Source organism: Canis aureus, chromosome 26 (assembly GCF_053574225.1).
Source record: "Canis aureus isolate CA01 chromosome 26, VMU_Caureus_v.1.0, whole genome shotgun sequence".
NCBI lineage: Eukaryota > Metazoa > Chordata > Mammalia > Carnivora > Canidae > Canis > Canis aureus.
The window spans coordinates 19,682,638-19,709,050 of NC_135636.1; the positions used below are offsets into that span (position 1 = coordinate 19,682,638).

Below are 26,413 nucleotides of genomic sequence, written 5' to 3' on the forward strand. Positions count from 1 at the left end.
TTTTTCATCCTTTCACATAGCACATCTTTGGCTATTTGACTCACTTTTGTCTCAAAGATCAATTCAGGGTGTAGAAAGGAATGCTTATTTCTATTTAAAGAATTGACTTCTTATTGCCTAATTTCCTTTGTAGATGTCTCTACCCTTGAACCACAACCTGAAGGCTTTGGAGTGGGGAAAGTGCCAGATTCTTCTTTACCGCTTCCTTTTTCCTCAGCCTGCAGGTCACTGGGAACTGGAATGATGCTGAGTTCCTGGTCCACCTCCTCAATTGAAGAAGTGGCAGAGGCCAGTCCTGATGCACTGCGCTGGCTGCAACTGTACATCTACAAGGACCGTGAGGTCACCAAGCAGCTAGTGCAGCGGGCTGAGCGAAAGGACTACAAGGCCATATTTTTGACAGTGGACACTCCTTACCTAGGGAACCGCTTTGACGATGTGCGTAATAGGTTCAAGCTGCCACCTCAACTCAGGTAACCATGGGTATCTGATCACCCGAGCCCCTGAGCTGATCTTCTAATTCTCTTTAGTCTCACTCTTGTCATGTACCAGCTCCAAAGTTTTTTTTTTTTTTTTTTCCCAGTTTCCACATACATTTAATTCCCAATTAGATTTTCACAAAACATTGGTCCCAAAGTATGGCTAACAGGGATCTTATTTAGGAATGATAGGCTTTGAGTTCTAGAGGTAAGTGCATTTCTTTGTCTGTTGAAACAAAGAGCCATCTGTTAGTTTTATTTTTAATTGTATTTGGAATAACTGTGTCTAGAAGATTAAAGGAAGCTAAAAGAACGGAGACAAAAGAAGTCACATATTTGATCCCCTATTTCCTTCTTTGAGCAATATTCCTCTTTCACTGTGGTTCATCCATGGGTCAAGATTCATTCATTCACTCATTCACTCACTTATCTTAGCATATCTAGTAATCCAAAATGGAACTGGACAGGTCATTCAGCCTGACCACTACCAAGGAATTGTCCCTTTTCCCTGTAATATTTTAGGACTAGAATCATCTTGTGTCAAAGCTAAGAACTCATGGAGTTTACTGAGAAAGACCCTCACCTCCCTATTTTTTTTCCCCTTTGTTTTTGTCTTTCCCCAGTTCCCACCAAAATCTGCTCTTAAGTTTTTCATACCAATATATGACTAATAGCTTTCAGGGGTAAAACTATCTGAATAGGAATAAGAATCTTAGTTTTAATAGAGGACATTCTGATGATGGGATTTCAAAGCAAACCTCATAGTATCTGAAATGATATAGGGTGCTTTCCTTGGATCCTAGACCTCATTTTACAACGGGCCATTGTTTACTCTCTCTATATATGAAAAGATCCAAATCCAAAAGATTTCAAAATCAAATCAGCATTCCATATCAGGGTGAAAAAATTGTTAGAAGGTAGGAATTCCATATATATTATAGAATGACATGTGTCTCAACCACTACATAAGTCCAAATACAGTCTTGTATGAGTGTCACAGAAATATTATATAGCTCTGGTGTGTATATACCTATTTGGGTATAAACTACTGTGCATAAAAACTCACCATTGAACCATATGTAAGTTAGCTGTGTGATGCTATCTTTGTGACTTCCAGGCAGGTGTAGGATATTGTTTGTGTATGTAGTACCTTCAATAACCCACTAACAAAAGAGACTAACAGTGCTGTCAATAAACCCGCTCCATGTATCCCAGATGCTGGGTTACCCAAACACCCTGTCTTTCTAAGGGAACAGGAACAAAAACAAAAGTCCTGACATATTCCTACTTCTTGCCAAATTCATCAGAAGTAGATGGCTTTAAATTTCCTTAATGTGAAATCTGTATTCACCTTATTTCTCTATTTTGGTTACCTTATTTATCAGACTTTCTAAAATAATTAGTTTCCCACTATTCAGGCTTCTGACAGGAAACGGTCCTCATTACTTCCCTTTGGCCATTTGAACGAGAATTTGCTATCCTATTCATCCTCCTCTCACTACCACTACTACTAACAACAACAATAACAAATAGTGGGGTAGGGTGTTTTTGCGGCTTGGGAAGCACTTTCTTGTTCCGGATAACAAAACGTGTTTCACGGTGCTTAATTAATCCTGGCTGATATCGCTTGCTTCTCCGGTGCCAGGGCCACTCAGTCAGGAGCTGGAATGTTGATTTGCTTTTTCCCTCTCTTTTCCCTTTGCTGCTGGGCTCCTGCCCAGATGACGAGGAGGACCATGAGACAAAGGCCCTTTTCAGCTGTGATGTGCTCAGGAGTGGCCACGACTCCCCAGCTCGTCCCATCTCTCATCTGAAGATGATCAAATACTGAGCAACACATCCAGGTTATGGGGAACGCAGGAAACCCCCCACAGCCTGAGGCCGGGGCCCCTGGAGCGCACCCTGGCCTTGTTTGTCTCTGTGAGCTTGGGGCAGGCCAGTGCCCTCTGGTCCCGTCCTCAGCAGCCCACATTCAGCAGTGGAAGGCAGAGGGCACTAATGGGAGGCCCAGGCTTCCGCTTGAGGCCACGTACAACCAGAAAGCTCATCTGGTACAGCCTGATATGAAATCAGGTTTCTTTCCGCAACTGACCTGACTCATAGAAGGTGAAGCCGGGCTTTTCAGAAGTGAAGTTTGGCAGGCGAGAGAGGCAGGAAATCCAGAGAAGAATGAGTCTGTAAAGCAGTGGCTCCTTCCAGCCCTAGCTACTTCCTCTGCCTGGGAGGAGGGGGGCGGGGGAGGGACGCGGGATGGGGGAGGGTCCCGACTCTTGGCATCTGGGACCAGCCAGGGTTCAGGAGTTTGGTAGTCTCTGCTCGGTCTATATGCAAAACACATGTATGTGTGTATTATGAATGGCACAGAGGTTCCTGAAACTGAGGGGGGACGGGTAAGGGGAATTCTCATCTGCTTTTGGAAGAAGCAAGGAATGAGGCCAGTTTGCTAGACTGATTTCCTCAGGCTTTGAAGCACGGGCCTTTTCCTGTCACTCTACCTCGTGGAGATGGTTCATTTACCCCGAGGAAAGACTTGGGTCTGTGGTGAAGCACCAGGGCAGTTGAAAGAGAAGAAAAGAAATTTCCAATCCTTGACTAAGATCAAGGTAAATCGTGACACCTACCCTTTCGGTGATTTGTGTAGAACCCTATAACCCTGAAATGATTCATTAATCATGACAGCCAGAACAGATCATACTGAAAAAAGATCAGACTGCCGTTGTCTTCCCAGGACTCTAGTGATAAAAGTGACCCGTGGGGCTTTCCATGAGCAGCACCCCATCACCTCTTTGTCCTTACCACCTGGCACCCTCACCTCCATTCTCACTTTCCAGCTACACTGGCTGCCCTATGGTTCTTTCAGCATGCCAGGATTGCGGGTGCCTGAGAGCCTCAGAACTGACTCCTTTGCCTTTTACCATTTTCTGCACATCCATCCACAACTAACTTCCTCACTTCCTTTACACTTTGACATCAAGGATGGGTCTACATGTCTTTCTAGTGGGAAACCAAAATAAAAATAATCGGTAGAGATCAGAATAGAGATAAATATGTGTGGGGACCTTGAGCAGGGGTTTTGGGTAGAGGAAGATTTGTGAAGGAGATTTGGGTACATGGGCCACCAAACTCTAAATTGTTTGGTTTAGGAAAACATTCACAATATAACTGTATTAAAAAAAAAAATAGCAGCCTCCCAAAGATATTCATGTCCTAATCCTTGGAACCAATGAATAAGTTATTTTACAGGGCAAAATGGACTTAGCAGGTGTGATTAAGTTAAGGACCTTGAGATGAGAAGATTATCCTGGATTATCTCAGTAGACTTTATGTAATTTAAAGGGTCCTTATACGAGGGAAGCAGGAGTGTCAAAGTCAGAGGAGATATGATGATGGAAGCAGAAGTTGGAGGGATTTCATCAGGAGTCAGGGCATGTAGGTCTCTACAAGGAAATGGATTTTTTCCTATAGCCCCTGGAAGGAAAATAGCCCTATCAACACCTTGAGTTTAGTCCAGTGAGATACATTTTGGACTTTGGACCTCTAGAACTGTAGTATAATAAATCTGTGTTGTCTTATAGCCCTCATCTGTGTCATTCTAAAGGTTGTGGTCATTTGTTATAGTGGGAATAGGCAAGTCTGATTATGATATTTAAACTTTCAAGTTCAGCTTCTACCAGTTCACATCTTCTTATTCTGCTCTACTTCTTTTCTTTATATAACACTTATGTTCTAACATGCTTCATAAGCTTATTTTGTTTATTGTTTGTTTTCTGCCTCTCCTTGCTAGAATGTCAACCCTAGGTGGCCAGGTAGTTTTGTTTTACTTACTGGTATATCTTAAACATCAAAAACACTGGCATATAGTAGGTGCTCCACAAGTAATGTTGAATCATTTTATCATTTTACAGTCGAAAAAAATGTACCAGATCATGTGAGATTTACCCAATAAAACATGACTACTAAGACGAACAAGATTTTGAGCTGAGACTTAAAATCTATGCCCTGCTCATTTCTTCTAACAGCCTAACACATTGAGGGAGAAATTAGCAGGGCTATGTTCTTAATGTGTTTTCTATTCACCATTAAAGGTTGGTGGTCTATGAACCAATTTCCATATGTATTATGAATCTTTTTCTCACTCTCTCTCTTATTGTGTTGATATCATGGGCTCCACTGGTTACTGTTTCCTCCTTTGTTTCCCACTATGGACACACATAGCTTTGTCATTAATTTCATATCATCCATACTTGTAGTAAATAATATATATTTCTCAATAATATCTATTATCATTAGTGTTACTATTGGTTGTTCAATGATGTTTAACTTTCTTGGGCAGCCTGAGTGGCTCAGCGGTTTAGCGTCACCTTCAGCCCAGGGCATGATCCTGGAGACCCGGGATCAAGTCCCACGTTGGGCTCCCTGCATGGAGCCTGCTTCTCCCTCTGCCTGTGTCTGTGCCTCTCTCTCTCTCTCTCTCTCTCTCTCTGTGTTTCTCTCTTGTGTCTCTCATAAATAAAATCTTAAAAAAAAAGATGTTTAAATTTCTTTAGTAGTTTTTACTATTCTCACTTACTTGATTTACTAAAAGCTAAAATCATTTCTATATTAGGTTAAAAAGCATATTTGGGGGCCATTCAGGGCACAATAAACCCCTTACAAGGCCAGTGCTCTCCCTTACCTTTGGATCATTAAACAAAGCTTGGGGTTTGGAGCATTAAGTCCCAAGTAATTGTGTTATTATTTTGATGTTGCTCTTTTCCTTCCTCAAGAAATGGAATACTTTGGTTATCAGCAGCCACTTTAAGTGTTTCTTGTGTATGTGTCATAATTCAAATAAAAATAGTATTCAGGGAGGTTTCCTTCAAAAGCACTGGTAAAACACTCCATCGTGGGTCTCTGTCAAGATATCTGAAAACTTTCTCTTGGCTTCTGGCTTTGAACGACGTTTTAGAGGAACAACAAGGCTTCATTGTGCACACTGAAATTTCTGTAAGGCAACATTCATTCAAGTGTTGATCTGCATTTCACCATCCAAGAATAACAACAGTTATTTATATAATTTTATCCATGTTTCTGTTTTTTCCTATCCATTTCGCCCTTCCACCCCGCCCCTCCTGAAACACTGTAGCTTGTTTGGGATGGGGGTGGGGTGCCATGCAGAGTATATACACATACAGATGTTTTTCTTCTTTTCCCCTTCTGGTCTTGCTATGGGATTGACAGACCAAACATTTTTCTTATTAACAATATTATTTATAAGTTTGGAATTTAGTATCACTTAATACCATTTCTAGGTAATGGAATAGGTTTTCATAATAAAAATATGTTTATTGACCAAAAAAGTGTCAGTTAATTCAAATTAGGATGAACACAGAATAGCAAAGGCTATGATAAAATGTCCAACCCTAAATGGCTTGATTAAAAGAAATGCCCAAATATTTCAGCTAAAGTCTGGACCAAAGTGCAACAAATAGATGGGTACCAGTATGACTTTCCTGAGGTTAGAATTTTCTATGATTAAAGATGGCCATCTGAGTCAATGAAACTATAGAACAGACTATTCAATCCTTATTGAGAAAACTTTGCCAATAGCCTGAACAGAGTTTGGTGGGATGTGAATGTTCATGCCCGTATGATATATATACCATGTAAGGCGTGCAACCAGCTATTTCAACTGAAAGTATACTAAAAACATTAAGCCTAGTTTGTATTGAAGTAAGTATTTTAAAAAATTAAAAATAGTGTGCTTATGTATTTATATAAAAATTGTTATAGTCATTGCTCCCAAATCCTTTATATGTTCAATGGCAGAGCTAGTAGAAGGAAAGAAAGAGCTATGGCTAAGCCAGAGATTAATATACAGCTGTACTTTTACCCAAATTGGAGATTGGCTAGCTGTGTAATTTATAATGTGCAGAAAATCAAGGTGAATCCAGGTCACTGTCATCATTCAAAGACAGACTTTCAGAGAAATGAAGTTTGCAATTAGATTTGAGTCTGTAGGCAGCTAGGTCACAGGGTTGATGCCACTGTGTATCCAGATGGTCATCTATCCAGTCAGTGATCAGAGGTACAAGCAGAAAAAAACTTTGTCCCTAGGTCAGGGAACTGCCAAAATCTAGTCAGGATATCAGGATCTTAAGCCAAGAGGAAAGATTTTAGGTGTAGAGTGAGCCAGTAGCAGAGTCTTACCAGTAAGTTAGAGAAATCCTGGTCTAAGTTGGGTCAGTAAAAGTAGATACAGGGAAAGTGGGGTTGTGTCTCAGTCTGGGTTCCCCTAGGAGAAGACTATCAGTCAGTGATTTAAATGCAAGTAGTTCCTTTGGAAAATGAAGGGAATACTGGTAGAGGAGTGGGGAAGTGGTGCAAGGGAGGGAAGGCAGCAAACAGTGGGCATGTTGCCAAGATAGCTCTGACTATAGGCAACTGAACCTTAATCCTGATGGGAAATTCTGGAGATCATGTATAACTGATTTATTTTATAAAAACATAGCCTAAGACATACATTAAACTTTAAGTGACCAATTAAGTCCACTTGATTGACACATTTGGCCTGGAATCTCTCTCTCTTTTTAAAAAGATTTTATTTATTTATTCATGAGTGATAGAAAGAGGCAGTGGCAGAGGGAAAAACAGGCTCCCTGCTCTGCAGGGACTCAATCCCAGCACCATGATATCATGACCTGAGCTGAAGGCAGATGCTTAATCAACTAAGCCACCCAGGCACCCCAGCCTGGAATCTTACATCAAAACATGGAAATATGTATGCAACGAACCTATAGATGGTTGAGGAACATCCAGTTGATCTGAAAAGAGTGGCATTTCATTTTTCATTGAATGAGTCATTGTAAAATTATCTCTAACTTTGGGAAGGTTCTCATTTTATGTATCTCTTTATTTCAGGATGAAAAATTTTGAAACCAATGATTTAGCATTTTCTCCTAAGGAAAATTTTGGAGACAACAGTGGACTTGCTACGTATGTTGCTAAATCAATAGACCCATCGATCAGCTGGGAGGATATTAAATGGCTGAGGGGGCTGACCTCACTGCCAATTGTTGCAAAAGGCATTTTGAGAGGTTTGTGTATTTCTTATACCGATCTTATGATTCTTTGTAAATATGACCATGATATGTTTAAAAGAAGAAAATCAGGAAAAATTAACGTGGAAATCTAAGGAGACATCCCACATCTCAATTCTCTCTGTTGACTTGAGTAAATAGTTCTTCATTCTTGGTTAATACACTGAAAAGCAGGGCTCCCATGAAGTAAAAAATTACCTTCATGGTAACATGGAATACTGTTGCCTGATTTTGAAGCCATCACTAAATCAGGGAGTTTGACAAGATCTAGACAAATGGTCTTGAGTTTATTGCTGTGTCTGAAAGCTACAACAAACTGCTCTCAGACCAAAAAGAAAACCAAACTGATATCATGACAACCAGATCTGTTTCAAGAGCCTTTTCTATTTTTCTCTTGTTCCCTGCAAATACCAAAGACTAGCACTGATTTTTGAGTGTGGTGAATCCCACATCATCTCCTTCTAAAGAGGCTGACTACAACATTAAAATCCTCAAATATCACATCATGGGTATTAAGAAACTTGACTGCTTCCCCAGTATCCACATGTATTCAAATCCCACAGGGAGGTACCGATGACTTCAGTAATTTGGAGTATAAATGCATTCACCCACAAAAATGTTTTCTTGCCTTAGAAAACATTTTTTTCAGTTGATTATATAGAAAACTGCCAAAAACTTATTTTAAATGTGAATATTTAAGCAAATGGCTCTGAAATGAGAGACTCTATTAACTTATCTCAGGATCAACAACAGCTTCTAATCACAACATTTCATCCGTGTTATTTGAATATGTGAGTCACGTGGCCCTATTTATAAAGCTATAGGCATGCCACAGGCTTTGTTTATTTAATCTTAAGGATGCAGAAATGAAGTTAAAAAAATAAAAGAATGGACCCAGTAAAGCTTTTAAGTAGTGGAGATATGTTTAAATCCAGATCTGTCTTAATTTGTGCTATTAAAAAATACTGTTACATTCTTCCCTGTTAGTCATACATAGTTCTAGTTCAAAATTTCTGTGGATTATATACTGCAAAGAGTAGATCTTAGTGTGAGAGACACCTTTCAACAACAGTTTCACTTACTTGACTGGTATCCATATTATCAGCCATGATTGTTAGAGCTATTAACCTAATGGTTCTGCCTCATTCATTCATTCATTCATTCATCCATTTAGTTATTCACTCACTCAGGCATTCATTTTGTAAACATTTATCATGCTTAATGTGTGCTAAAGTTGAAAGTAAAATAATAATTTGAGGTCCTTGGCCCAAAGGAGAGCCCATTTTTGTAGGAGACAGACATATAAACAAGAATTTTGGGGGCAGTAAGATGTTACAGGTGCTGCATACAGACATGCAGCATTAAGGTGGGGTATAAAATAGGGAATGGAAATTTAGAAGAGTGGTTTAGGGAAGGTTTTATTTCAGAATGAAAGATAATGCCTGAGTTTCCCTTGATATCAAAAGACTCAGACTGGAATAATGGCAAAATAAAGCAGTCTGAGTAACACTTTATGAAACATGTAGGCTTTAAGATATTTGAGAACCACTGAGGCTCCTGATCAGGGAAGCAACCTCATCAGATTAGCATTTTAGAAAATCAAGCATTGTATAATGGACCTAATGGTGGCAAAGTTGTGGTCAGGGGGACATTTAAGAAATGGTTATTGTCCAGGCAAGAGATGATGGTGGCCTACCTCAGGAAACTGAGAAGGTGTGATTGAATTAGAAAATTAATGCCATTCCAAGTATTTAATTCACTCTCATCACATAGGTGGCCGAGGGCAAATGGCTTAAAACACCAAAGAAGAATGAAGTTTTTTGTCTTATCTCCTATTTGTCTGCATTAAATAGGGAACATATATAAGAATGAGGTTATTTAATTTTTTTTTAAGATTTATTTATTTATTCATGGGAGACACACACAGAGACGGAGAGAGAGAGAGAGAGAGAGAGAGATAGGCAGAGACATACGCAGAGGGAGAAGCAGGCTCCATGCAGGGAGCCCAATGTGGGACTTGATCCTGGATCCCAGGATCATGACCTGAGCCCAAGGCAGGTGCCCAATCACTGAGCTGCCCAGGCATCCCGGTTATTTAATTTTTTAACCAACTTTTCAATTTAGGATTTGTAATATATACCATTTTCTACAACTCTGTCCTCTAGGATATGATGCAAATCTATTCAATTAGACTTCACTATCATGTGCTACATTGAGAAAATACTCTGGCTTCTAGAACTTCTTTCTGTGGTCATCTTACCTAGAACCACCACCCCCACCATCACCTCTTTTTTTTTTTTTTCACTCATATGAATCATATGACATCTTTCCACATATTTCATAATGTTTTACACACAGTAGATAGACCAAATGTTTATTGAGTAGAATCCTCAGTGAAAACTATGAGTCTATATAATTAGATAGAGCTCAAAATCAAGAGAAAGAGAGATGGAGCATTTGGCATTTGAAAGGAAATAACTTATTTATACATGCACAGTTTACATTGTCTAGTTTTTCTGTAACTATTTATTTCATTTATTTAACAAACTAGAATCATCTCCATGACAACTGCATCAAGTAGTGCACAAACTCAATCTTGGGGGTGGGGGCAAGGAAGGAGTAGGGCAAATTCTGGGAAATCCAGTTCTCACTATTTCACAGATCTTCATCCAGAAGTCACATGGGTAGACTGAATGTCACCCATCCTCTTTCATTTTCCTTTGACCAGCAAGGTATAGATTATGTTTGCAGGAACATGAAATCATGGGAGCTGGAAAGACCTCAATGAAATCCCCCCTTACCACCATTTTAAGAATTGTATCTTAACGAATGCAAATTGAAGTACAAGATATAATCTCTTGCTGTGGTTAAACTCTGCCCTTGGGAAACTTCAACACAAACTCCAGGGATATATATGAGATAGGATTTGGTCTTCGCCAAAACTCATGCTAATAAACAAATGACTTTATGTACAAAGGCATAATGCTTTTCAGAATTGTTTTAAAATTAAAAAAAAAATTAAACTATTCTGTGGTATTTCCATAGTGGCTTTTTGTTTCTCAAAAACTGTAATTAGCTCTTTTCCTATGTACGTTTCTTCACAACACTCTCAAAGATATTCACTCAGTGTTTCCAGATTGTGCTCAAAACTGCTGCCGTGCACCTAGGATTTAGTTACTAAATTCCTGTGAGATAGCAGAGCCCTGAGTCCAAAGCTCCAAAGGCTGCAGGGTAAATCTTGAGTACTTATATTTCACTTATTTTTTCTGATTAAATATAGAAATAATATATCAGTAAGATAGCAAACAGTGCTATCCTCTACTGACTATTGTATTTGTCAATCAATTAATGTATTAATTGGCAAATTAACATATGTGGAATGCCATAACAGTAAACTTTAAGGATTAATGAAAATATGAAGTTTTTCTAAGTCAGAACATTTTCACCCTCCTGTTAAAACACACTGTTTTCCTCTCTGGGTTAAAATAAAATGTAAAACTTGGACCAGGTTTCATAGGCAACTAATGAAAGGGGTTCATATTTGGTCATAAATTATTCTTACTTTGCCTCTCTGGACATTCATGATCTTATCTTCTGAGCAAACCATTCTATCATTTCCCCCTACATTCCCAGCACTGTCTAGAAAACCTGGAAAACCACTTGAAATGACAGGAGATGAAAAAACTGTTGCTTAAGTAGCATTTACTTCAAATGAAAGGCTCTTTATAATCATAATCCTGACTAGGATGAAAATTTATTGTTATAGACAAAGCTCAGACTTGCCAAAAGCATCCAGCAAATGGATTTTCCTTCACTTACTCATTTTCTGAGTTTACACTTCCTGCACCATCAGATGAAATTAATAGTAACAGTTAATATTTATCTGAGTGCTCAACATGTGTCAGGCTCTTTCTAAACACTCCTTAAACTAACTTAATCCACAGGACAATCTTATGTAAATTATTATCCCTATTTTATGATTTTGGACACCAATGCACAAAGAAATTAAGAAACTTGCCATTTACATAGTAAGCAAGTGGCAGATACAAGATTCAAATCCACCTGGTCTGATTACTAAGCCGAAGCAGTTCGTCATTTTTTCATACTGTATAGGATCAGCTTTTTGATAATTTTCAATTTCTGAAAATATAGGTTGTAACAATTCTGATTTTTTTCTTTTGATTTGATGTTTTGATATCATGTACACAATTAGACAGCCAAAGCAAATGTCCCCAATTCCAAACACATTTTACTTTGTATTAAGGCCGTATTTTTGGAGGATCATTTTCCCAAACATGTTTTAAGTTGGTAACATATTGGGCTTCTTGTTCCAAATGATGGACTTGAGTACATATGTACCCTCTCATCAAACCCACAATGCTGCTGAAATTAACATATGTCTATAACAACAAAGCAAAGGAAGATGAGGAGCACACACAGCAGAGAAACTGAGAGAAATTTATGAGAGAAACAAAATGTAAGGGAACGTGTTGATATGAGGGAAATGCAAAGAAAATTGCCCCTCAAGATAGGCTCAGAGAGAGCCCTGGAGGGACAAGTGAGATTCTGCAGTTGATGCTGAAGAGGGACTAGATGTCTAATCTGCAAGTATGACAAAGATGGCAGATGAGAAGTGCAAAAGAAAGCTAGGGGATTCATGGGAGCTCTATTTGTGAAGCTCTTACAGCAGCCAGCCATCCTGTCCTCCCTCATCGCTTGTGCAACAATGGGCAATTTGGCATAGTAGCTCAATCCTTTCTAAAGAAATGAATGGATGGCTGGGACACCTAGGGGTGGATAACACTTAAAATATGACATGATGCTGTTTTCAATCCTGACATTTGAGGAGCTCACAGTCCAGTAGCCCCTTAGTTAACATTCTTTGTTTTGTCTCACATGGAGCTCCAAGAGTTTCTACTCTAGGCAAAGACTTGGAAGGAATAAAAATGATTTACAAAACAGCCCAGGGAGCCAAAGCAGTGACCCAAATCTTTCTTCCTTAAATATAAATGGAAAATGTAGCATCACAAGGCATATCGGAAACACCAAAACATAAAAGGCCAAGATAAATCTACAGAAAAGCTGATCCCAGAGGAAAAAGATAAAACAAAACAAAACAAAACAAAACCACACAAAAAACTCAAAAAAAGAACTTAAAAAATTCTAAATCATAGACTCAGAGAAGCTGAAAGTATACCTAAATAAGAAAAGTCTGCAATGAAGAGAAAATCAGAATATTAAAAAAAACAGCTCTCAAAGATGAAAAACATGATTTCTGGAATTAAAAATGAAGTTACTGATTTAACAAGAGAGTCCATGACGTTTCCCAAAATATAAAAAACAATAAGACAAATGGAAAACATGATTAAATGAAACAGAGTCCTGAAGACCCTTTAAAATGTCCAATATCCAACTGATAGGGGCTTCAGATAGAAAATATAGGAAAGAGGCAGGGAGGGAATTATTAGAGAAGCAGTGTCTGAATGTTTAGACATAATTCATTAGACTGAGAAAGCAAATTATAATTTATTATATCCCCTTATTAAATTTCAGGGGGAAAATGGGCATAAAGAAGGAAAACAAACATAACATAGGCTATTAACAAAGAGTGGGGGCCAAACTAACATCAATCTTCTTGTCAGCAACAACACTAGAAGACAGTGGAGTAATGTCTTTAAAGTTCTAAGGAAAAGGATTTTCAACCTAGAATATTATACCTAATCCAATCACCAAAGGTAAAAGTAGTTATTTAAATGCTCTGTAAGTTACCTCCCACGGATCCCTTTTTAAGAGCTTGCAAAGGAATGAATGTACTACACACAAATGAGAACTTAAGCCAAATGAAGTCATAAATTAGACTTCAAGGAATTCAACTCACAGAGAGTAGGAGCAATCCTATAGGACGAAGGTCCGCAGTCAACCTTGAGAGTAATCAGAGTAAGATGGAGAAAGAAGATAAAGAGGGGATGTCTCCAGAGGGAAAATAAGACTGTCAGGTAGACTCCTTACTGAATGTGGAGCCCAATGCAGGGCTCAATTTCACACTTTGAGATCAAGACCCAAGCCCAAACCAAGAGTCAGATGCTCAAATGACTGCACCACCCAGGCACCCTATAATTGGAAGATAGTCTTAAGGCTCATGGTAACTAGAGGAAAAAGCGGTGGGGGGCAGGGGTGGTGGAAGCAATTATAGATCCAGGAAAATAAAACATGTATGGTCCAAATATGAAGCAACATTAAAATTTAAAATAGGAATCAATCAATGGGATCGGGGCAGGGAGTGGGGAATCATCTCTCAATCTTGGTGCTAGGGCCTTTTCCCTGTGGGCGACTCAGAAGTTTCCAAGAACACTTCACCATCTGCAGTGAGTGCATGCTTGGATTAAGACAGATAGCCAAATCAGTGTTACAGAAACATGAGATTTTATATTTAATATGAAATAAGTAGGGAATATCAATCATATATTGAATATATAACAAAATGCGTAATACAACACAGGCTTGGAGGTGAACAGATAGCATATAAAGTAATTAGTTGGTAAACACTGCCACTTCATGTAGCAGAACACCTTTCATACGACTTCATTGTGTTTTTTTGCTCATCATAGCACCTTTCTTAAAGGTGGATCCTAACAAGAACAATGCAAGTACATGATGTCTAGGTCAGCCCTGGTTGCTGTAACAAAACGCCATAGACCGTGTGGCTCACACAACACACACTTATTTTCTCATAGTTCTGGAGGCTGGAAATTTGAGATTAGGGTTCCAGCCTGGTCAGTTTCTGGTACAAGCTCTTCCCTTAGGTTGTAGAAGTCGCCTTTTCCCTGTGTGCTTACATGACCTGTTCTTTGTATGAGGAGGACCTGGGGGCATGGGGGTGTGCAGGATTGGCCAACAAGCTCCCCAGTGTTTTCTTATAAGGGCACCAATACCCTCGCGAAAACCCCACTCTCATGACCTCATCAAACCCTGCTGACTTTCCAAAGGCACCGTCTCCAGATATCATCATACTGGAGGTTAGGGTTTCAACATATGAATTTGGGCGGGGGACACAGGCATTCTGTCCATAAAACATAAGCTTAACATTTCATCTACCTATAATTTTAGAAGAAAAATAATGCTACCATCATTTTTTATGGGAATATTTAAAAACCAGCAGTCAATAAAGCACAGCTTGTAAGATGATGTTTTTAGCCAAATTTTTGTTTTAAAGATTTTGTTTATATATTCATGAGAGATGCAGAGAGAGAGAGGCAGATACATAGGCAGAGGGAGAAGCAGGCTCCCTGTGGGGAGCCAGACGTGAGACTCGATCCCAGGACCCTGCAATCACGACCTGAGCCGAAGGCAGATGCTCAACCACTGAGCCACCCAGCTGCCCCTAGATAAAATTTTAAAATAGTCAGAATTAGAGGTTCTTTTATGAGTCTTTTAAAATTATTCCTAGTCAGATCTACCCTTGATTCCCATTGCTGAATTTATGAACATATACAATGTTCAGTGTTCTGTATCCACCTGCTTACATTTCCTAATGGTTTATTGGGAGCATGCTGAAAATAATAGTTCAAAACATAAAATACAAAAAATGTGTTAGAAATTGGTTTGAAAAGAGTTCATGGATTTGGTAATTTTGTGTCTGTTTTTGTAAACCTTTGCTAATATCATTTATAGCAAGCAATAAAGATCAAGATTTGCTCTTAAAAATTGGTTTGAGAGAATGTTACTCTATTTTAAAACTATATTTTAAGAAGTTAGCATATTTTGAAGCATGAGTAGAAATGTAGTGTATGATTTTAATTTTTATATATTTTTATAGACTTCAATGGCAAAACCCATTTAATTATAGAACAATAGAACTTAAGATAATTATTGAAGATATTAAAGAATATTTTTGGAATAGACTTGTTCCCTCCATGTTACTCTTCAGGTGCTTGACACTCATGTATTCTTTTATGCTATCCAAATTACAGAGGAATAATTCTGCTAAATGGTATGCTCTTATTAATAATAATAAAAATACTTAGCAGGGGTGTTTTCTTGTCAGAGTAAATAAATTTTAACTGCATGTCAATTTGCTGTCTATTGAATATTTTATGTCATGATTCAATTGTTATAAGTGCTAATATTTTGGTGAAGGAGACTGTCACTACTCTTCTAGACCTAAACTTTGATGTCTTTCTATGCTAAATGTTTTGAACAAGGTATAGATGTGTGAGGTCAGACTCCCTTTGACTGGGACCTTTCACCTTTTAAATCCAAGCATTCTATTAAATAGCCTTTTTTTTTTAATTTTTTTATTTATTTATGATAGTCACAGAGAAAGAGAGAGGCAGAGACACAGGCAGAGGGAGAAGCAGGCTCCATGCAACGGGAGCCCGACGTGGGATTCGATCCCGGGTCTCCAGGATCGCGCCCTGGGCCAAAGGCAGGCGCCAAACCGCTGCACCACCCAGGAATCCCTAAATAGCCTTTTTTATACAATGTCTCTCTTGCTCTTTCCAGGTGATGATGCCAAGGAGGCAGTTAAACATGGTTTGAATGGGATATTGGTGTCGAATCATGGAGCTCGACAACTTGATGGGGTGCCAGCCACTGTGAGTTTCAGTAAATGCTGAGATTTCCCTTTCGAGTTCTCATTTCCATCACAGTTTTGACTATATCTATGCCTGGCTCTTTTCTGTGTATTTTTTGTGTGTGAACACTCGGGGTAAAATATGTGCATATAATATATGAGGCCTTGGATTTTAAATTTAGTGGTATATAACTACCTAAATTGGATCATTAATTAATCCAATACATTTATTTGTAAACTTATAAAAGTCACTGTTAAAAAATAATGAGTCCTTTGTCACAGAGATTATTCTTGTGTTCATAGGTATACTGAAAGGTATAATGTAAGTTAAAGTATGAAAGAAATGATTATGTCATGAGAGTTAGAGGAACTAACAGACAATTGTAATTATAAAAGGCTTGGGTAGAGAGTTTGAGGTCATTGGTATAAGAAGTCAGGAGGAGAGGAAGCCTGAAATTCCTGCGGTTATGGGCGTTGAGAAGCTGAGAGAGAGGGTAGGTGGGTGGGGGGAAGGAATAGAAATTCTAGCACCCAGGTAAGGGGAGGTCCCCTGCAAATTGGCTCTTCTGCTTGAGCTGTGAACTAGCTTGGCTGCATATTAGAATCATCTGGGAAACTTTAAAGAATCCTGATGTATAGGCTACACAATAGATCAATTCATCAGAATATCTGGGGGTGGGGGGCATAGGCACCAGTATTTTTTAAAGTTACCCATGAGATTCCAGTGTGCATCTATGGTTTTTCAGACACTGTACACACTGTACCAGGCAAGTTAGAATCCAGAATCTAGATATAAAAGTAAAGCAAAGTGGCTTGAAAAGACATGGGACTGAGTTAAAACTGTGAAGGAGGGACACCTGGGTAACTCAGGGGTTGAAGGTCTGCCTTTGGCTCAGGGTGTGATCCCGGGTCTGGGGATCCAGTCCCACATCAGGCTTCCTGTGAGGAACCTGCTTCTCCCTCTTCCTAATTCTCTGCTTCTCTCTCTGTGTGTCTCTTATGAATAAATAAATAAAATCTTAAAAAAAAAAACCCAAACAACAAAAAACTGCGAAGGAGAGCAATTTGCCCCAAGACGGTTTTCAGATGTTATCAGAGTAGTTCAGTCATGGTTTTTGTATGGATGGCTTTAATTGGGATGACCAGTGAATTTATTCGAACAACTGGAATTACAGTAGGACAAATAATTTTGTCAAGTAGTAGTGGTTTACTGTCATTGAACTAGCACGTTGATTTAGATAAATCCATAAACCACTTATATGGGTCTTAGGACAGACCCTAAACAACTATGGGGAAATATCGGATGCCGTCCATATATGTATTCACAGTTTTTCCTAAAGCACTAATGACAGGAATGAATCTCATCTTTGCACACTATAGGATCACAGGGTCGAGAATCAAATCACAAAACTGGAAGTTTTCAGTCCTTTCCAGTTCAGCTTTACTTATAGAGACTCATCTTCTTAGGTGATATTAAATGTTGCCTTCAGGTAAAGAGAAGTGGAGAATGAAGACTTCCTCTGGGCACGGAGGAGAAGTTGGTCACAGCTTGAGGCTCTTTTGCAGATTTATGCCTTTCTTGTGTATGAAGACATAGACTTAGTGTGCAGGCCAAATTAAGTTTGTTTTCTAAAAATAAAATCTAAATCTACTGAAATCAAATCTAACTAGATTTTAAGGGGAAAATATCTAAATGGAGTGGTTTATTTCCCTCTGGCTGAGGGGATATGGAAACTTATCTAAAAGAGCTTTTTGAGCTGTGGTCTTCGAGACTGTTTTAAAAAAACAATGACACTCCCCTTTGCATGCTGTGTGAAGAGAGGAGATGCTTGCTTGAGTTTTGCCTCATACTTTAGAGCACATTTAAGGCCTATGATGGTGAGAGAAATGTGAAATTAGATTCAGTTTACAGTGAAGACATTTTTCCCTCAGTGGATAGGTTTTCAGATGAGGAGCAAAGAGTTACAAATTGAGTTCATGTCAATGTTCCTACACTCAAGATAATAATGTGGCCAAGATTGCCCTTAAAGATGGGTGCCTGGCTGGCTCAGCAGGTAGAGCATGTGATTTTTGACCTTGGGTCGTGACTTCAAGTTACATGTCGAGTGTAGAGCTTACTTGAAAAGAAAAGAAAGATTGCTCTTGAAGTAATAGTGAACAAAATGGCAGCATCAAATTGATTTTCAAAATCCATAGTTCTGGATCATCTCAAACTAGGGTCTAAAGATGGATTCTCTGGAGTCTTTGAACCCTAGGATTTTTTTTTTAACATTTTTTCATTTTTGTTTTGATGCTAACTGAACCCAAACTACCTTAAACTTAAAAATATGACATTCTTTTCTAGTTAAAATGTTCAACTATAAAAAATTTTCATGAAATAACATTTGGGTTGTTAAGTCAATCATTTCAAAATTAAGTCCTTGGGCCTGTTCTATGAGATCTTAAGAGATTTTATTTTTCCTTTTATTTATTATTTATTATTATTGTTATTTATTTATTTATTTATTTATTTATTTATTTATTTTTTAGAGAGTGATTGAGAGAGAAAGCAAATGGGTGTGGAGGGCAGAGGAAGAGAGAGAGAGACAGAATATTAAGCAGGCTCCATGCCCAGTGCAGAGCCCAATATATGGCTTGATCTCACGACCCAGAGATCATGACCTGAGCCAAAATCAAGAGTTGGGCATTCAACCCGCTGAGCCACCCAGATGCCCCTATTTTTCCTTCTAAAAGGTAACCATGCAATTCTACCTTTGAGAAACAGTTGATGTATTAATTAGCTTTTGCTGGGTAACAAACCACTCTGAAAGTTACTGGCCAAAATTCAATAGCTGTTTATTCATGTCACAGTTTTGTGAGTTGCAATTTGGGTTGAAATCTGCTAGAAAGTTTTTCTGGTGTTGGCTGAGCTTACTTGTATGTATGTGGTCAGCTGCTGGGTTGACTAGGACAGGCTGGTGGAGGGTAATTTCAGCAGGGATAGTTCTGTGTTGTCTCACATCTAGCACAGTAGATAGGCTGGTTCTCACAAGGTGGCAGGTTTCCTAGAGGGTAAGTGCAAAAGTGCAAGTCCTCTTGAGACTGAGGCCTAGGACAGGCGTGCTGTAGCTTCTCTCTGTTCTGTTCTCTCTATACTCTATTGGTGAAATCAGATCCTAAGGGTAGTTTAGATGCAAAGGATGGGGAAATAGACTCTTCTAGCCTCATTTCTCTTCTCTCTGGGAGGAACAGAAATATCACATTGCAAGGAAATGGAGATAAGGAGGGAAATAATTGCAGCCATTCTTGCAATTGTGAACAATCAGTCAAGCCTATAGGAACCAGTGATTTTCCAAGCGTGCTTAGTAGAAACCCCATCCAGGACTGCCTGGTAAAGTATAATGGGTGGGGTGGGGCAGAGAGTCAAGAGAAGATTTTTGGATAGTAACCTGGACTCTGATTCTTTGCTTTTAACTAAAGCAGCTCTGGCTTTATCTGCTTTTGTCTATGTTCAATTGCTTTGGTTTGAAACCCCCCCCCCCCCCCGCCTTTTTTAGGGAGAGAGACAGGAAGCTGGTTGGGAGGGGGCAGAGGGAGAAGGAGAGAGAGAATCTTAAGCAGATGCGGGGCAAAATCTAAGGACCCTGAGATCAGGGCCTGAGTTTAAATCAAAAGTCAGCTGCTTAACCGCTTAGCCGAGTGAGCTGCTCAGGTACCCTGCTTTGGTTTGAAACCTTTAAAGGACTCCATACCCAAAACATCAGCTATTGGGAGTATCCTGATGGAGGCTATGGGAAGACAGAAAGGTGGGTACTCCTTATGAGTAATTTTGTGGGACAGAGAACATCCTGAAGAGTGTGACTTAGGCAGGAATGGGAAAAAGGCTCATTGTAAGTCACAACCCTGTGGGAGTCTTTTTGGGTCCGTTAGGCCATCTAGCATAGTGACTTGAATATATAGGGTCCTCAATAAAGGACCTAAGTCAGCAAATGGATGGATGAGTTAGCCAGTATATTGGGATCTTAGTGTATTTTCCTATAGATTAATCCCACCAGAGGTGAGCCCACAATTAGTTGTCTAAAGAATCACTAAGGAAGGAAAAGTCTAAATGAATGGTTTCTCAGATGTGTAGCAACCTGGAAAGAGGAAATGTAACAGTCATAAAATAGTGGATTTGTCTACTGTATTTACTTTTTTAATCTCCTCTGATCAGAATTATTTTCTGAAATATATACCTTGTAAAACGACAGCTACAGAAAGAAAAAGAGGGAGGATAGGAATGTTCAGCAATGAATAGAACATCCTTGTCCACAGACACACAAAACACCAATCTGGGTTCCGTTTTTGTAGCCCAGAATTCACATTTTAAGTATCCTTATTAGTTTCCTTTTGGGCCAGGTTGGGCGTTGGAAATAACGTAAACAGACTTGATTTGCGTGACTTTGAAAATGTGTATTGCGCTCAAGCTAGCTAATATTTTTCTTTGGTTTTGGTTTCAAATGGGGAAATACGCTTAATTATAGCTTGCATCATCTCTTGGAAATTGTAGCATTTATATGTTGATGTAACTTGCTTGACTGTAAAAGGAGGACTATGTATAGGTAAAGGGACATATGTAAATGGATCCAAAGCATGTTTGGCAAGGCAGAAAAGCCAAAAGGAAAGGGGGAAAATCATGTTACCTGCCAAACACTAAGGGGCTGCAGGCCAAAAGTTGCCTTCACTTCCTCCAAATCTGTAGCAGGATTTGGTCTTCAGCCTGTTACATAAAATTCTCTTTAAGTTTAGCCTCTACAATTTTGGGGGAGAAGTGGGAAACCTTTGGGTGATTTTAGCACAATCATGACTAGAAAAACTGCATTCGAATGTGTGGTAGCTTCTTCAGCATGCATTTTAAATGGAGATTGGACTTAATTTTATACTTAGCTATTTTGGAAAGAAATGTGGATAATTCCTCCAGATTTTACCTACCAGTCACCTTGGGAATTGTTTCGATTCTAAATGTAAAGATTTACATAAAAAAGAGACAATTGTATCAGCTATTAGCTATTAACTCTATTGGCTATCAGCCAACTCTATTAGCTATTGCCACATGATGCTATGAAACAACAGACTCCGAACTCAGTGATTTAAATCAACAGTCATTTATTCCCATGAAACTTTGTGTCAACTGGTGTGGGAGGCAGGATGGGGGGAGCAGTCTGCTGATCTGGACTTGGTACTCCTTAGGTGGCTGTGCTCCACATTTCGTGTCCAGCTGGGCTTAACTGGGCTAGCTCTGCTTCCTGAATTCCTGAATATTTATTCTGGGGATCCAGCTAAAGGGAAAGCATTGAGCAGGGGGTGCTCCTCTCATAGCACATGCCAGAGAAAGTTGACATGCATAAGGTCGTTTAAGGCCTAAGCCCAGAGATGGCACTCTGCCACCTTTGCTCACATGTTATTGGCCAAAGTAAGTCGCAAGGCCAAGGCCAACGTCAAGGAACAGGCCAGCAGGAAACACTGCAAAGTTACCTTGGAAAAAGAGTGGTTTCTGAGTGCTGTGAAGGATCAAGAACTGTACTGCAGTCCACCAGATCAACCTCTATGAGTCTCTTGTAAACTCATTGTCAATTGTCAGTCAAGACAAGGACCTTCAAGGTGCGTGTGGTCATGTCCTTTTAAAGCAAGAAAAATATTTTCATAGAGAGTTCCTCTAATATATGGCTGGATGCAAAAGATATTGGTCAGGGAAATCAGAGGATAGATTTTTCATTGCTAGCCCTGCTTGCATTATTATACACCCACCACTTCCACTACCAATTGAGTATTAATTTTAACAACTGATTTTCAATGACTAAATAACGTACAGAATAATTTATATGAGCAAGATACTTGTATGCATACTACTATGCATTTTATAAAGCATAGCTATAGAAGGTCATTACATGTATTAAAATTTTGTTTATGTTTTTTTTTAATTGTGATTTTTGAACATCCAGAACAGAAAAAAAAAAGTCTTGAACTTCGAAACACAAATAAGTCACTCAACTCCAAATTTAGTTGGTGTTTTAGTTACTGACATTTGCACCCCTTTTCTTTCACGAAGAGGTATTTTTACTGTTGATTCCATACCTGCTTAGCTGCTTTCACACAAAACCCTTGTCAGATGGTCAATGATGATGGGGATTGAGTTGGCTAACAATTCAATATGCATACCATCGCATTATTGACCTCTCCTCCCCGCAGATTGATGCTCTGCCAGAAATCGTGGAGGCTGTGGAAGGGAAGGTGGAGATCTTCCTGGATGGAGGTGTTCGGAAAGGCACTGATGTTCTGAAAGCTCTGGCCCTGGGAGCCAAGGCTGTGTTTGTGGGGAGACCAGTCATCTGGGGCTTGGCTTCACAGGTAATTGGAGGACAACAAAATAAATATATAAAACAACAATGGTGAGATAAATGCATGAATCAAGTCAGACCGACTTACCTCAAAGATCTGTATCTTTTACTTGCTTAGGGAGAGAAAGGTGTTCAAGATGTCCTTGAGATACTAAAGGAAGAATTCCGATTGGCCATGGCTTTGAGTGGTAAGACTTGCCATTCTCCTTCCCAACTTTCTTTTCTCTTTGTAGGCTTTAAGCCAGGTGGAGAGAAGTAAGCTCAAGGGGGAAGAAGAGGAGTCATCTGGACTGTGATGAAACTTGAAGTTGGCTCCATGCTCACATCTCTAGTACAGAGCACTCTCTGCAGAGAGGAAGTCCACAGGGTGCACAGCCAGTAACAGTCACTTTGCCTCTACCTTTGACAGTCAAAACATCAGGGCTGTTTTGGCAGATGTGAGCACCTGAAGGGTAAATGCTATACTCCTCATCTCATAACACATGAACCAAAAAAAAAAAAAAAAAATCTAACTGGTTAGTTAGCACCTCCCCTGGTGTTTCTACGTGGCATTTCAAACTCTACCTGTTCAAAATGAAACTGCTAACTTTCTTGATTGAACCTGCTCCACCTGAAGACCCTCCAATCTCGGTTCATGTTTGTACCATTGTTTCAAAAATCTCGAGTCATTTTGACTTCTCATTTCTCTCACACAGTCACTTCGACGGGAGCTCTATCTGCATAATGTGATCGGATCCTGACCTCCTTCACTACTGCGATGGTTTCTCTATGTTTCTTCCTAGTCAGAGCCTCTCTCCCCTTGGGCATTGCAGGTCTGTCTATCTTACCTTCCTCTCCCTCCCAGCTTGTTCTGATCACGGCAGTCAGGACAATCTCTTCAAACAGGAATTCAGATCATGCCACTGTTCTGAGAACCCTCCAATGGCTCTTGGTTTGTTTAGTCAGCCTAAATGCTGAAGTCCTTACAATGATCTACAAGACTTTTATGTGGTTTGACTACTGTCACGTCTCTGACCTCAACTCCTGCTACTGTCACCCTTCCTAATTCTGCCCAGGCCATATTTACCTCCTGCTGTTCCCTGACTATGTCAGACATGTTTCATCCTGAAGGCTATTCCATCTGCCTGGGTGCTCTTCTCCTAGATATCTACATGGCTAACATCCTCTAAGTCTTCCCTGAAATTATATTTTCTCAAAGGGTACCATCCTGACCACTTTATTTATTTATTTATTTATTTATTTATTTATTTATTTATGAGAGAGAGAGAGAGGCAGAGACAGGCAGAGGGAGAAGCAGGCTCCATACTGGGAGCCCAATGTGGGACTCGATCCTGGGACTCCAGGATTGCGCCCTGGGCCAAAGGCAGGCGCTAAACCGCTGGGCCATCCAGGGATCCCGTAACCACCCTGTTTAAAATGTCAATTCATCCTCCACCCACCCACCCACTCAACTTTCAGATTTCTTCCCCTGTTACTATTTCATTCTTCTCCCATAGCACCCATCACTTATAAATCGTTTATCATATAATTTACTTCTTAAATTACTTACATCATATATTATCTTCTCCTCTGTAGAATATCAGAAGCAAGAGGCAGGGATCTTTGTCTGTTGTCTTTTTTTTTTTTAAGATTTTCTTTATTTATTTGAGAGAGAGACATCAGGTGAGAGAGAGAGAGAGAGAGCGAGAGAGAGAGCGATAGGGTAGAGGGAGAGGGAGAAGCAGACTCTCCACTGAGCAGGGAGCCTGACTCGGGACTCGATCCCAGGACCCTGGGATCACGACCAGCCCTGAAGGCAGACGCTTAATCAACTGAACCACCCAGACCCCCCTGTCTGTTGTCTTTAATGCAGTATTCCCAGTGTGTAGAGTAACTCCTGGCACCCAAAGAGTATTTGCTGAAGAAATGAGTAAAAAATAAACACCATTATTACTAGTGGCTGTTTTGAATTTGACTCAGAATGGACTTCTAGATGCAAAGAATGATTTTGAGTCAATAATCCATTTCTGAAAGTACTGAGGGTTTCCTTTTCTGTGATCCATATCACAGATGGTCCTCGTAGATAGAATTCCTGAGATCAATGGTTTTACTGCTACTGCACTGAGCCTGTGTGGACATAGCCTCAGCAAGAAGAATGCCATTCTGTGAATCCTCACTATGCATTTTAATTTGCTACAGACATATCCTAAAAGAGAGCTTTCAGCTGCTGACTCTCTATTAAATGTGGCAGAAAGAATATACTCTTTGTGTTAATAAAAATATGTGCCAGTCATTTTTGTGTTAAGGACTGTTTAGGTAATAAAAATGGTCTCATGCCACATAAGATTTGGCAAGCCTACCTTGAATCATAAACCTTACATTTGTCAAGTTTTACATTCCTTGGGAAAACGATTACCTGCCTGATTATTATTGCATTCATTTCATATTAAATGTATGCATTATTTTTTCAGGGTGCCAGAATGTGAAAGTCATCGACAAGACATTGGTGAGGAAAAATCCTTTGGCCGTTTCCAAGATCTGACAGTGCACAATATTTTCCCATCTGTATTATTTTTTTTCGGCATGTATTACTTGACAAAGAGACACTGTGCAGAGAGTGACCACAGTCTGCAATCCCCCACTTCAACACAAAGGGTGTCGTTCTTCTCCAACAAAATAGCAATCCCTTTGAGCTCATTGCTTTTGACTTTTCAATGGGTGTCCTAGGAACCTTTTAGAAAGAAATGGACTTGCATCCTGGAAATATATTAACTGTTAAAAAGAAAACATTGAAAATGTGTTTAGACAACGTCATCCCCTGGCAGGCTAAAGGGCTGAAAAACAAAAGATAGCCTTTGGTAAAATTGGAGGTAGCTACACTGAGGTAAAAAGATAATGATCTCACTGTTTATTAACCCACATTGTGTTTAGATGTCCTTAAAGCAGCGTTCCTAAATTGTAAGCTCAGGTTCAAAAGGTTGGATATGCCTAGAGAAACAGGAGATTTAGATTTCCCAACACTGAGGAGTCAGCTCTTGATAGAATTGTGATGAGTTGGTGGTAATTTGTGACTTTCTAGATACTTTTTAACCCCCTGACTTATGCTACTTCTTTGAATGTAGATTTCTCTTCCTATCTTTAGTGTTTGCATATATCTGAATGTTTTATGCTATGTATATTGCTTCTTAATCAGAAATAAATAAAGCATTTTTGAAAAGAATCTATCTGGGCCGTTTGTAACAATATGAAATTTAATCACTTTTGTCTCTGAACCCTAGTAACTGCCCTGTTCCTCATTCATTCTCTTATACCTTCTAGCTCTTCTTTATTCTTTTGCTTTTTTTCCCACTTACAGTCATATGCAGGGCCAGTAACATAATTTGGGAAGATCGCGCCAAATGAAAATGTGGCCCCTTTGTTCAAAAAGCAGGAAAAAGACTTTTCTTTCCTTCCACAGTTTCTCTCTTAACCTGTCATGGCATCTTTTATTTGCTATTTAATGAAATGTTTCCTTGGGCATGAGGATGCTCACAGAGCAATTGTAGACCCTACCACACTGTGATGTGCCCTGACTCTTCTGTGCCTGTGCCCAGGACCCTGCCAGGGGTGGACAGCGACACCGTCCCTGGCAGGTGGGTGAGTCAGCCCAGGACTCATTCAGGGTAGGTGGGCAGATAACAGGAGATGGGACATTGTGTGATTCTAGACTCCAAGCCCCTAGCACATGTTTCATTGTCCCTTGGCTTTTACTTATAAAACACAAACTCAAAGATAAAATTATTAAGAATTTCAATCCAACAACTGCAGAGCATTAAATGCAAGTGTGAAGCCCCCTTCTGAGTGTGGAATCTGTACTGGTAGTGTGCTTATGAAGCCCTGGTCACATGACTTAAGTTTATTCCCCAAACCAGGCATTTGGCAGATTAGAGGTGAACTTGGTAGCCAAAG

The 26,413-nt window shown here is 39.5% G+C and overlaps 1 protein-coding gene across 1 annotated transcript in view; it reads left to right on the forward strand.

Moving 5' to 3' along the window:
• The window catches only part of HAO1 (hydroxyacid oxidase 1), a 48,427-nt gene extending 22,742 nt beyond the window's left edge, over positions 1–25,685 (forward strand). Inside the window, exons 3-8 of the mRNA XM_077874074.1 lie at positions 218–473; positions 7,380–7,555; positions 16,061–16,152; positions 22,338–22,496; positions 22,605–22,674; positions 24,937–25,685. Of these exons, the coding sequence (XP_077730200.1) occupies positions 218–473; positions 7,380–7,555; positions 16,061–16,152; positions 22,338–22,496; positions 22,605–22,674; positions 24,937–25,007 (824 nt within the window). The 3' untranslated portion in view covers positions 25,008–25,685. The remainder of the gene's footprint in view (positions 1–217; positions 474–7,379; positions 7,556–16,060; positions 16,153–22,337; positions 22,497–22,604; positions 22,675–24,936) is intronic.
• The last annotated feature ends 728 nt before the right edge of the window (positions 25,686–26,413 follow it).